Raw genomic sequence first — 13,853 nt, 5'->3', positions numbered from 1 at the left:
CACAAGGGACATGCTGTAATAAGAACATCAGAAAAGGCCTGCTGGATCCAGGCCAGTGGTCCATCTGAATCCATCATCCTAGCCAGCCAACCAGATGCCCATGGGACGCCCCAAATAAGAAACTGAGCACAACAGCCTTCTCCGCGTTTGGGATTTCAAGCAACTGGCATTCAGAAGTAGATTGCCTCCAACAATGGAAGCAGAACACAGTCATTGTGGCTTGCAAGCCATCGTTAGCTTCTCACAAATTTGTTTAATCCTCTTTTAACGTCCAAGTGGATGTCCATCAGTCTCTCTTGTGGGAGCAAATTCCATACTTCAGCTCTGTGCCATTGTGTGAAGAACTCCTGCCTTTGGCCTGTCCTAAATCTTCCATCATTCAGCTTCATTGTATGGCCCCGAGTACAGTATTATGAAGGGGTAGGGGGAGAAAATGCAATCTGCACCCTTCCTGTAACATGCTGGGCATCTAAAGAAGATTAGCTTAATGTCAAAGCATAGGGCAAATATTGGTGAAATCCCTGCTTTCTTAAGATATGGTGGTATGTGAATCTTCTTTGAGAAGCTCTTTCCTGGGATATTGTTGCCTTCTGAGTTTTTACATGTCACGGCGGTGGCGGCTGGTTGGCGGCTGACCTGCAGTCTCTTGAAAGCTATACTTATTACAAATCCCATCATCTATTTTAAATAAGTTGGAAGATGGAGTAGCTATAGGGGATTAACTGAAAGTAATGTGTGTGTATTATAGGCTCCCTAAGCAACTAATAATTTAAGTGCATTTCCATTGATCTAACATGTTTTCCTTGAGAAAACTAAGCATGGGAAATAAATTGCAGCTCGCTGTCAATTTGGTAATGTGTTAAGCATGCCAAGCACTCTGAAATGCAATTTCTAGAAGTTCCGGTCTGTGTACATCAGGTGTGGCCTTCCAGATGTTGTTGCACGATGTCCTCCATCAGCCCCAGCAAGCATGGCCAATGGCCAGGGATGATGGGAGTTGTAATTCAGCTATATCTGCAGGGCCAAAGGTTCCCCACACCTGTGGAGGAATAGCTCTGGCTATAGTCTTGTATAAAGTACAGGAAGTTTATACCTTTTTAGTAAGCAAAAAAACAAAAACCCTCACTCAACTTTGGCACTTGATTAAGGTAAAGGTAAAGGACCCCTGACAATTAAGTCCAGTCACGGATGACTCTGGGGTTGTGGCCCTCATCTCGCTTTACAGGCCGAGGGAGCCGGCGTTTGTCCACAGACAGTTTTCCGGGTCATGTGGCCTGCATGACTAAGCCACTTCTGGCACAATGGAACACCGAAACCAGAGCAGCATATGGACACACCGTTTACTTTCCCACCAGAGCGGTACCCTTTTATCTACTTGCACTGGTGTGCTTTTGAACTGCTAGGTTGGCAGGAGCTAGGACAGAGCAACGGGAACTCACCCCGTCATGGGGACTCGAACCGCTGACCTTCTGATCAGCAAGCCCAAGAGGCTCAGTGGTTTAGACCACAGCGCCACCCGCGTCCCGTGCCACTTGATTAGCAAGCTGTAAAGCTATAGCTGTCCAAATGAGTACAGGTAGCAATAATTGCAGTCCCCATTGTATTTCTGGGCTCCACCCCTCCCCTTTTGGAGAAAGAGATACAGGGGTTTCTTGACTGGACCCCAAGGAGGCTGGTTCATTTGGGGCAAATGGGGCACTGCCCTGCCAACTTTACTCTGCCTCCAACCAGCTGCTAGCTGTCTGCTGTCCTGCTTACAACCAGTCTGGGGGGTGGAACTGCCTATGCACTTCCTCCATCCTTAGTTTCAGTGTTGCCCTCATCAGGAAGGAGAATGGGGCTAAAACCAGAATTAGTTGGCTCTGCCTGCCATGGGCTTTGGCTGCACCCACTGCCTTATCCCCTACCAGTTGAAATGGGCACCAGCAACCACTGATGGGACCTGCTATGAGGACAGATTGCTGGGCAACTTATCCTTTTGGTCTGATCCAGCAGGCCTTTTGTTATGTTTTTATTCTCCAGTTTGTGGACCTTGGGGGTTCTAATGAAAAGCAAAGCTGTTCCCCAAAGCCTGAAATCTACTTAGCCCTTTCTCTACTAGGCCACTGTCAGGGACCGTGCTGAGGAGGGCTGCACTGTCTCCCCCTCCCCCTGCTCCTGATCAGGATTCTGAATCTTCCCAGGATCAGGATATAGATTTGGAACAGCGGTTTGCAGAGGAACATAGTTCAGAAGGTTCTGAAGTACTTGAAGTACTGGGAAGTACAGCTAGGAGGAGAAGCACTGGGGGAGAGAGTTAACAGACTCACTGTCTCTGGAAAGTGTTCATCTGCTCAGACCAAGGTCAAGAAGAGCAGATAAGGTGGCAGCACAGAAAGCCCAGTGGTTACAAGATCAGGTTACAAGACGCGGTAGTGACATGGGTGACCAGGGAGGAAGTGGGTGGAACTCTTAATTAGGAGCACCTTCATTCCTAGGAAATGGATTCTTTGTTTTCTCACTGTGATCATTAAAGTTTCTAACTGGTAAGAAGACACCTTTCCCTTTGTTCTGCTTATCTACTGCCAAAAGGGGGAGAAAGCCGATTCCTTGAAGCCTGACAGCCACACAGGTCTGTCCTTCTCTCATTTCCCATTTCTCTGTCTTGCTGACTAGGTTTTACTGGGACTTGACAATGCTGCTCCTGATGGTTGGCAACCTGATCATCATCCCGGTGGGCATCACCTTCTTCAAGGACGAGAACACCACCCCATGGATTGTTTTCAACGTGGTCTCGGACACCTTCTTCCTCATTGACCTGGTCCTCAATTTCCGCACGGGGATTGTGGTGGAAGACAACACGGAGATCATCCTTGACCCGCAGAGGATTAAGATGAAGTACCTCAAGAGCTGGTTCGTGGTGGATTTTATCTCCTCCATCCCAGTGGACTACATTTTCCTGATCGTGGAGACGCGCATCGATTCGGAGGTTTACAAGACGGCCCGAGCCCTGCGGATCGTGCGCTTCACCAAAATCCTTAGCCTCTTGCGGCTCCTGAGGCTTTCCAGGCTCATACGCTACATCCATCAGTGGGAGGAGGTGAGCAAGAGCTGGGCTGGCCATCCTGAGAGCAGGAGCCTGGCTTCTCTTGGGAAGGGGAAGGGGAAGGGCCCTGGGGCCAGGCGGCTGCACATTTTGAGCTGAAGTGTCTTGACCAGTGGGTTTTCCTGCTGCCATCTACACTCTGGGCCAGGGTGGGTAGATTGGGATCAGCCAGCAGAGAGCTGGATCATTTGCAATGTGTTGGGAATGGTTTCTCTGACTCCCAGTGGTCTAAAACAAGCAATAACAACAAATCTGTTCTTTTTCTCTTCAAAATGCACTGCTAGAATCCCTGGTCTGCAGTAACCCAGATGTAGATTTGTAATTGTATGTGCAGAGCATCCCAGTGGATGGCTCATAGATGCAGCAATTGGTGCAAAACAAAGCAAAACTGAGTTATCCTTTTGCATCTAGTCACATCCCTGGGCCACCATTTTTTATCTGGCCCCACCTCCCCCTATCCCCTGCACACATCATTTTGCTTCGGGTTCTTGATGATGACCTAGTAAAAAGTCAAAGTGTACCCCACTAGTCTGACATCTGCCTGGTTCTTTTTAAAGTTCCTGTTATTCCCATCTCGCTCACCCCTCACCCATTAAGTACGCTAAACTTTATTACGGTACCTTGAGCTCAAAGGTTTCATATTCATATTTTCATTTAAGACGTGTTTATCTACTTTGATTAGCATATGGAACAACAAAGAGATTAAATAAAATACCATGAATGGATTGACAGTTGAGTGGATGAAACCTTTGTCTCAAAGAAGTGTCAAATATTGTCCCAAAATTTGTGTTTGGCAAATAATACTTGCCTTCGGATAACAAAAGCCCCTTCTTTATGTATTTGTTTTATTTCATAAAATTTATACTGTGGTACCTTGGTTCTCAAACTTAATCCATTCTAGGAGTCTGTTCAACTCCCGGAACTGTTCAAAAACCAAGGCGCGGCTTCCTATTGGCTGCAGGAGCTTCCTGCACTTTAGCAGAAGCCGTGTCGGACGTTCGGCTTCTGAAAAACATTCACAAACCAGAACACTTATTTCCAGGTTTGTGGCGTTTGGGAGCTGATATGTTCAAAAACTAAGCTGTTCAGGAACCAAGGTTCCATTGTATACTGCTTGATTGTATAAAACCTCAAATCAGTTTATGAATAGAATAAAGCAATAAGATTATTAGTTAAAAGCAATCAAAACATTAATAACAATTAAACCAAGCTTATATATGGCAGACAGATGAAGAATGGGAAGTTCTTTAGTTTCTGAACTTTATCTTTTCTATTTTCTATTTTAAGCTTTTTCTGTCTCCTTACCTCTCTCTCTTTTTTCTTTCTTTTCATTTTCTTTCCCACTATGTTTTTCTCTTAGTTAGACTTATGCTGGATAAAAAAAGATATTTGATATTATGTTTTTTATTTTTCTCTATAAACGCCAATAAATTTATTTTTTAAAAATAATAATAATTAAAACCAGCAATAAACTAAGAACACTGTCTACGTATCTCAGTAGTGGTCCAGTAACAGGAGTTATAGATGCTGAAGACCAGTACTTATAAGAGAGCCTGTTTAGAGCAACCAGGGCTTGATATTCTCCAGGTTTCTCTGCATCTTACTGACTAGATGGTATCAGCACTCAGTCAGGTTGGGCATGGAAGGGCCTTTCACTGGCACAACCCAGCCACACCACCAGTCATCCTTTCAGTGGTGCCATTTTTGAATGTGAGCGAAACTCAGCTCCCAGCTGCCCTACTCAGCCCTTGTTGGGGTGGCCTGTTGTCAGCACCAAGAAACACACAAACACCACCCCTGTGTCTAGTGCTACCTTTGCTAAGGAAATATGGAAGCTGTCAACCCAGGAGAAGCATGGAGAAGTGTCATAGGTTTTGCCCCCAGCTCTCCAAATCCACACCTTTTCTCCAACAGAACAAAAGAAGGGAAGTCCATTTCCCCTGCCCCTCTGAATTGAGAACTATCAGTTATGCGTCAGTTACACAGCCCTCTTCCACAGCCCCCTCTTCCGCACCTATCCCCCTTTGTGCTCCCGATTGCAGAAGGTCAGAGCTACTAAGGTTGGGTGTTCACACCGGCAAGGGAAGCCTTACTGTGGTTGCTCCTCCCTGACGGACAGGAGAGTGTCACTGCAAGAGCAAGGCAGAGACAGTGTGCTGCAACAGTGGACTGCAATGCAGCTTCCATGATGAATTACAGAGCTGAGCCTTGCGAGCATAAACATCCCTTCAGACTCATGTGCAACCCCTGAAAGGCTGTTTACTCGCATCGTGGTAGTACTAACAGTTGTTTGAAGAGAGCTTGATTGTTAATCCACTCTGGGAATTGTAGCTCTGGGAGGGGAACCGGGGTCTCCTAGCAACTCTCAGAAAGCTTAACAAACTGCAGCTCAGAATTTTTTTGGTGGTGGTGGGGGTTTGCACATGACTGTTTAAAGTGGTATCGTAGTGCATTACGTGTATGGTGTGAATGTGGCCTAAGTAGTTATGAAGGAAGGTGGCAACTCATTCAAGTGTTCTGCATATTTTGGGCAAAAGATTCACAATAGTGATGCATGGACTTATTGCAATAGGAGCATTTCTCCTCTGATGCATGGACTTATTGCATTGGCCCTAGAGGCATTTTCCTCACACCTGCCATGTTGCCATGTACAACCATGGAGACAATTGTAAAAAGATCTCTTAAATAGAATCACACCAGCATTTCAGGTAATCTGGTACGATCAGTACTGACCGAAACAGAGACTTGAAAAGTCTCAAGTGGAGCTGACAAAAATTGTAGGTTGTCATTAACCTCCAGGAATCCTAAGAATCCCAAAACTACAAGTGGAACCATGTGCAATGCAGATACTTTTAATTGAAGATGGCAGGGATTCTACCTAGTATTTCATATATGGGATGTAAAGCTAGGGTGAAATACTACCCTCAGTCTTCGTATGCATTAATACTTTATTATCCCTTTGGAGTTGTACTGTATCTATGTAATTTTGTTGTTCTAGGCTGTGAGGCTTCATGATCTGAATGTTTTAGACATTGTTCTCTTGTTATTTTTGAACTTTTCTGTGTTGAAATGCTACCTGCCCCCAGTCAAACCACGGTTTATGGTCTGTCTTCTGGCGGATAGAGAGAAGGGCCCACATAAATGCTTGCTGTAGCATCAGGCCTTTAAAATCACCTTTGCAAAATGCCACCTTCTGCCTACCTATTTTGCAGAAATATCTGTCTGGACATATTTCATGCAGTGCATAGCTGAACTATCCACAGAGAAAGAAATGGAAAGCTCTGCGAGTGCAGCTTTCTCCTGATTGAAGTGCAGAGTGTTTGAGGACCAAGACATTCACAAGGAAACCAAAATGCTTGTTTACAAAGCTATTGTGCTACCAAACCTTATTGTATGCTTGTGAAACATGGACCACTTATAAATGCCATCTCCGACTCCTTGAGAGATTCCATCAATGGTGTCTCCAAAAAAATTTACACATCACTTGGAAAGACAGGCGAACTAATGCCAGTGTACTGGAAGAAGCAAAGATCACCAGTGTCGAAGCAATGATTCTTCAACATCAACTTTGTTGGACTAGTCATGTTGTTCGGATGCCTGATTACCGTCTTCCAAAGCAACTACTCTATGCCGAACTTAAAAATGGAAAGCGTAATCCTGGTGGTCAGCAAAAGAGGTTTAAAGACTTTCTCAAGGCAAATCTTTAAAAATGTAGTATAAACACCGACAATTGGGAAACACTGGCCTGCAAGTGCTCCAATTGGAGAACAGCCTTTACCAAAGATGTCGTGGACTTTGAAGATGCTCGGACTCAGAACGAAAGGGAGAAACGTGCTAAGAGGAAGGCACACTTGGCAAACCCCTGGCAGACATGATCAACTCCTCTCTAGAAACCTAATTCCCCAATGTGGAAGGACGTGTGGATCCAGAATTGGCCTCCACAGTACTTACAGACTCACTGTTAAAACTGTGTTCATGGAAGACAATCTTACTCGGCTACGAGGGATTGCCAAAGAAGAAGTTGAACTATGGAATCCACTTCCACAAATACCAGCGATGGCTAACCACTCAAATGGCTTTGAAAGAAGATGAGACAAATTCATGAAGGATATGGTTCTCAGCTGCTACTAGCCCTGAGAACCATGGTTGTGTTGTAGCTCCACCGTCAAGAGGAGTATGCTTCTGGGAAGCAGTTGCTGGAAACTGCAGGGTCCACTTGTGGGCTTCCCATAGGCATTGTGTGAGAACTAGATGGGCCACTGGCTCTTCTTATGTTATTAAGATAAGGGGGAGGCGGCTGTTCTGCTCCCGTTCATCCACTCCCCAAATGAACATGGGTTTATTTATGTTTTTGCTCCCAGCAGGAAATTCCCCATTCTCCACTCTGGTAGCAGAAATCAAGCTTTCCATCTGGGCCATGAAAATGCCTAATTTTGAAAAGAATATATGTAGAGATGGGAGCTACATAATGAACTATGAAGTAAAGGCAAATATTTGAATAGCTTCATGGCTTCGGCTGGGAGGCAGGCATGAAATGGATGAAGGCAAAGTGCTTTTTGACGCCACAAGTGCCTCGTGGCAACAATTTGAATTTAATGTTGTGCCTTTCAATGAGGAGAGCTGATACGGCAGGGAAATGAATCGCCTGGGGCAGGATGGAGCGCTAAAGTGATCAGGGTCTGATTTTAGGAAGAAAGGGGGAGTTTATATAGAGCTATGGGTGGAAAGGCTGGTTATGAAGCAAGCCCACAGTTCTCAAACCAGTTTGCCTTGTAATGCTTCTGCAGGGGTGCAGGGCAGGAAACCTGAAGGTGATAATTATGTGCGGTGGAGAGAGTGATAAACCGCCCCACTAGAAATGAGAAAATCTGCCCATTTTGGTTTCTCGTTATGTTCCGGTTTCCACATCTTCACATCGGTTTCTAATTCTACAACTATTTCCACCAATTACCCTATTTTCTGCCTTCATACAGAATAGTTTTGCTCCCCCTCCCAACTGCTTAGCAGCTAATCAGAAAGAAAACAGAATCTTGGTGAAGTTTCTATTTCTCCTTATTGCTGAGTTTCCAGGCTACACTTTTAACCCTCCTGTGCAAAACAAAACACCCCAGTTTAAACTTTTCGCCTTCTTGTGCGGAACATCCTGAGAAAAACATATCCTTGCAGTTCTTCCCTTGAACTTTTGACCCTCCTATGCTGGAGAGCCTTTACAGTAAAAAGGCACAATGAAAAATGTGTGTATCAGTTATGCTGAGGGCATTGTGGGAAGTTAAAATGATGTCAGCAAGCTGCCTGCATGGGTTGGGTTGGGGAGGCCAGCAAGGTTGTCTCCAGGTTGGAGTGGGGGCGCTCAGGAGTTGTCTGAGTGCTGGCTCTGTGCTTGGCTATGTGGCACTAACATCTAGCTAAATCAGAGTAAAAGCAAGGAGCCCAACTGTAGGTAGAGAAAGAGCCAATGCCAGGCAGAAGCAGCTAAGGCTAGCCTTGCCTCCATCCTCCTCCCTGCTGAGTTCTACAGGGGCCACACTGAGGAGGAAGCCAATAGGCAGTGCTACCCCCTGGCTGGGTGTAAGTTGAGAAGGCAGGCAGATGGGGCAGTGTCAGGCTTCAGGGAATCGCCTTCCTCCCCCGTGGCTGTAGATGAGCAGAACAAAGGAAAAGGAGTCTTCTTACCAGTTAGAAACTTTAATAATCACAGCGAGAGAACAAAGAACACATCTCCGAGTAATGGCGGTGCTCCCAATTAAGGAGTCCACCCACTTCTACATCACTTCTACATCTCGTAATCTGAGCTTATCCCCTCTGTGCTTTCTGTTCTGCCACTTTCTGGGCTCTTCTCGACTTTGGGGAGGGCGGTGGAGGAAGGCTGTCTAGAGACTGTGAATCTGTTAACCCTCTCCCTTCCAGTGTTCCTTCTCCTAGCTGTTCGCCATCCAGTATTTCCCAGCTTCTGCCTTCTGAACTATGCCCCTCCGCAAACCACTGTTCCAAATCTATACTGCCCTCCTGCTCCTGGGAAGATTTGGGATCTGAATCAGGAGCAGGGGAGGCTCCCACCATTGCTCCTCAGTGCTGCCATCCGCAGCACAGTCCTTGACAGGCAGTGCCCCATTTGCTACAATGGGTCAGCATCTGCTGTGAACAAATACTCAGACATTTGGGGGGGGGCAGTATGGGACCCACCATCACTGGGGAATGTGACCACCAGACTTGGTGAGTGGGGTGAAAAAGTTGCCTCTGTTCAAAGGGAATTCCCACAAAACCACCAAATTAACACACACACACCACTCAGTGGTAGAGCATCTGTTTGGCATGCAAAATGTCCCAGTTTCAATCCCTGGCATCTCTAGATAGGGGCTGGGAAAGACTCTCTGGAGAGCTGCTGCCAGCCAATGTCGATAGTACTGATCTCAGTGGACCAAGGGTCTGATTTGAGTGTGAGGCAGCTTCCTATGTTTCCATGCTCCTAACTTTGGAGCTGGGACGCGGGTGGCACTGTGGGTTAAACCACAGAGTCTGGGACTTGCCGATCAGAAGGTCGGTGGTTCGAATCCCCGCGACGGGGTGAGCTCCCGTTGCTCGGTCCCTGCTCCTGCCAACCTAGCAGCTCAAAAGCACGTCAAAGTGCAAGTAGATAAATAGGTACCACTCCGGCGGGAAGGTAAACGGCATTTCTGTGTGCTGCTCTGGTTCGCCAGAAGAGGCTTAGTCATGCTGGCCACATGACCCGGAAGCTGTACCTTGGCCAATAAAGCGAGATGAGCACTGCAACCCCAGAGTCGGCCACGACTGAACCAAATGGTCAGGGGTCCCTTTGCCTTTAACTTTGGAGCTGCAAACAGATCAGTAAAGCCGAGGTCCCCATTTTGGCTGAGGATGCAGCATTCATTTAGAAATCCCATGGGGTTCAGTAGGACTTACTCCCCAGTAAATATGCATCGTGTTTTTCGCTGAAGGCTGACTCCGCTGCTGAAGAGCTGACATCTGTAGATTTTCCAGCTAGCAACAGCTGCTGTCCAATTCCACCCCAGTCACAAGCTCTGTCTCCGTCTCTCTCTTCTCTCTATTGCAAAGCAGGTTATTTTGGGGATGTGTTTTCCAATAGGCTGCACCTCTGCCGTGTGCTGCGGTGGGTGGTTCCTGCAAAAATTAAAAAATTGGATGAACGAGGCGCAGATGGAACAGCTAGCCGTTCCCAGACTCCAGACATGAGGGGAAGTGATTGAGTTAGGCTGTGATTTTGTGCACATAGTATTCAGAGCAAATGCTGTAGAATTTAGCAGGGCTTACGAATGAGCATGCATAGTGTCAGCCTGGATGTTTGTTGCAAAAAATAAATAAATGTTTTAAACCACTTTACATAACAACATTATGTTGTTCAGGATGTGGGCAACAGAATGTTTTTATTATGACATTTGTGTTATGATGTTATGCTAATGCACTATTATGTTTTTCTGTGCCTCAGACACCCATAATTTCTTCTGGTATCTGCTTTTCAAATCACTGCCTGTGGTTTCTTGATTTGCCCCCCCCCCAGGCCTGAGGTTTCCCATTACAGTGGTACCTCGGGTTACAAACGCTTCAGGTTACAGACTCCACTAACCCAGAAATAGTACCTCGGGTTAAGAACTTTGCTTCAGGATGAGAACAGAAATCGTGCTCTGGCGGTGCGGTAGCAGCAGGAGGCCCCATTAGCTAAAGTCATGCTTTAGGTTAAGAACAGTTTCAGGTTAAGAACGGACCTCCAGAACGAATTAAGTTCTTAACCCGAGGTACCACTGTATTGTAACTATCTTTTCTCTGGCCAAGAGATACATCCCGTTATGTTCTGCAGAGGACGCATTCTCCAGGTGACCAGAATGTGCCGCTTCTTTTAACTCCGTAGTCTCAGGGCAAGTGTGGTGAGCCTTATCCACCTCCACCCCCTGTGCTGCAAACCTCTCCAAGGAAGTCTCAGCTTTGCTCCAGACTTGGGTACCAAGAGGTGTGAACGTTTAATGGGTGAGAGCCATATTGATGAAGTTATTTTCAGAACACCGCTGTGAAAAAGAGCTGTTTCAGAGACAGTTTCAGGACACATAATTATCCCGTTTGTCAGATTAATGAATTCAAGTTAGCCTTGTGTGTCTATGTGTGTTTTATGAAGTACAAATCAATGTGGCAACTTTCCTCTGGTTTGGAGAAAACATCTTATTATCCCCTGCCGGACTCCTGGAGATGGATTTCCTGAGCTCTGTCCTGATCTGCTAACCCGCAATTTTCTAGCAAAACTGAAATGCCCCGAGGGGATCCTTTGATTTGAAGCTGCTTGCCAAGAGGACATCTTTGGGAAACCTGGATCGAAGGTTCATCCCCTTGGGATGTGGGATCAGGTGCCATTTGCCATCTTGCAGTCAGTAGACTGTTTTTCTGCTTCGTTTTCAATGTTAATTTTCGGCTCAGCAGGAATTCCAAGTTGGCTCTCCAGGGAAACATGCTAACTAGTCAATTTAGCTCCCTGGAGCTTCCAGCAGTTCCTGAGCACAACTATCTCTTTCTACAAGAGCAACCACATGAGATTTTCTATGCCTTCCCCTCCAAACAGACAGGAAATTGCCCCAACCTAAAAACATACTTGAATTAGGGATTCCATCGTATCATATTCAGGTCTGTGCACATTGACCTCTGTGCATTGGTGAAATGCCACACACACACACACACAGAGAGAGAGAATGTTAACAAAACTGCATCACGGTTGCTTTTTGTGGTGTTTTATTAGTGTTCACCTGTGTCAGTAATAGAGGACCTCAGCAACATGGGCCCCTTCTGCCAGTGTTCCCTCAACTACCATTTTAAATTTCCCACAATGCACCAGAGTGATGCTGCATGGGGTGTTCTGGGGCCTTATGGGAGGCAGTTTCAAGACCAAGCCACCCATCATGAGTGGGCAGGGCTGGCATCCAGCAGTGGTTTTGCCAGGGCCCTGACTGCCAGCTGACTGCCAGCCCAAGGATGCCAGCTGCTGACGCCAGCCCTGACTGCGTTGTATTTGGTGGCGCTGTGGGTTAAACCACAGAGCCTAGGACTTGCCAATCAGAAGGTCGGCGGCTCAAATCCCCGCAATGGGGTGAGCTCCCGTTGCTCGGTCCCTGCTCTTGCCAATCTAGCAGTTCAAAAGCACGTCAAAGTGCAAGTAGATAAATAGGTACCGCTCCGGCGGGAAGGTAAACGGTGTTTTCATGCGCTGCTCTGGTTCACCAGAAGTGGCTTAGTCATGCTGGCCACACGACCCGGAAGCTGTACGCCGGCTCCCTCGGCCAATAAAGCGAGATGAGCACCGCAACCCCAGAGTCATCCGCGACTGGACCTAATGGTCAGGGGTCCCTTTACCCTTTACTAACCTATAATCAACATTTTCCCTCTCATTCCAGGCTCATTCTCATGAGCACTGCCAGGCATAATGGCTTCAGGTAAAGCCCATGTTGAATTCTGCTAACTTCCCATGGCATTGATAACCTCCCTCTAGGGCAGTTTGTGATGGCTCACCGACAGACCAAACCTGCACCTGCTGGTGAATACCTGGAACCACCATGGGTTTCCTACACATCTTACAATTTAAAGCACATCTCCCTCACTGCCACACCCAAAAAATGAATGTTGGGAACTGTAGTTTGTGAAAGGTGCTCAGAATTAGCTCTGTCAGGGGCAAATTACAGTTCCCACCCTGGGGAGTGTACTTTAAATGTATGATGTGTGTGGCGCATTGCTGTAAGTTACCACAGGTAAGACTTTTCCCATGACGTGGCTGTTTTTTTTGTGTTGTGAAGTGCAGTAAGAGTAGCAGAACCCCAAAGAGACTTATTTATTTATTTTGTATGTGAAGTAACCTAAAGAGAATTGACCTGTGCCTACTTTGATACCTTTTGGATGCCAAGAGAAGACCTTTTTAATTCTGGCCCCCTCTAGGTTCCTATTTGTTGAGTGGTGATCCCCATGAACAAGGGACGATTCCCTCCCCTTTCCAAAAGCAAACTGGCAATTCTCAGCTGGGTGAATGAACCCTGTCCAATTGTTTGCATGTCTGTATTTTTTGTTTTTGTTTTTGCAAAATGCACATGGCTCTCTCTAGAAACAGAAGCTGCCCTCTTACAGCATAATGCCTCTGTATACAGAATTCCCACCCTGCTGCAGTTTGACTGAGGCAGGGGAAAAAGACCCACAAGTGTGGCTGTGTTTATTTGAGGTCCTCCCCCTGCTTGCCCCCCATCTCCAAGCCTCCTCCTTATCTGGAGATATAGGTTGTGTGGGCTGACTAAAGATAGACCGCTGGAGGAGAACCTTGCGGGAGCCACCTGCATTCCACCTGCTGGGCGTGGGCATGGAGATTTGCGGTCGATGAGTGGGCTGTATGTGTGTGTGGCAGCCTAAGCCGGGCTCCTCTGACGCTGCAGAGTCATAGTAGATGACTCAGCAGGGCTGCCCTTGAATGCTCTGCAACATCAGCACAGATGGACAAAGGCAGTCGCTTTGTGCTTTATGCAGATAGCAAACCCATGAAGAGTGGGCTGACCAATCAGTTCTGGCTCTTTTCATGCAGACACATTCAAGCCAGAGGGGTTGCTGGAAGGCGATGGTGGGCGAGAGCGAGGGACAAAGCTGGCAAGGACCGAAAATCCTGCTATGGGCGAAATATGTTGATTTATTAAGTCCCCTCCCAGAGCGTTCACATGAAATAAATTTCTTGGAAGGATTGGGCAACAACCTGGCACAGAGTGAGGCTGTAGGGTCG

The 13,853-nt window shown here is 46.7% G+C and overlaps 1 protein-coding gene across 2 annotated transcripts in view; it reads left to right on the top strand.

The window, feature by feature from the left end:
- HCN4 (hyperpolarization activated cyclic nucleotide gated potassium channel 4) overlaps positions 1-13,853 on the top strand; it is a 121,449-nt gene that overhangs the window by 42,556 nt on the left and 65,040 nt on the right. For both annotated transcript variants that reach the window (XM_083586272.1, XM_083586271.1), the window contains exon 2: positions 2,656-3,079. In XM_083586272.1, the coding sequence (XP_083442398.1) occupies positions 2,656-3,079 (424 nt within the window). The remainder of the gene's footprint in view (positions 1-2,655; positions 3,080-13,853) is intronic.

The sequence above is a fragment of the Podarcis filfolensis genome, assembly GCF_964270895.1.
Source record: "Podarcis filfolensis genome assembly, chromosome: 14".
Taxonomy (NCBI): Eukaryota; Metazoa; Chordata; class Lepidosauria; order Squamata; family Lacertidae; genus Podarcis; species Podarcis filfolensis.
This window is presented reverse-complemented; position numbering and strand designations above follow the sequence as displayed.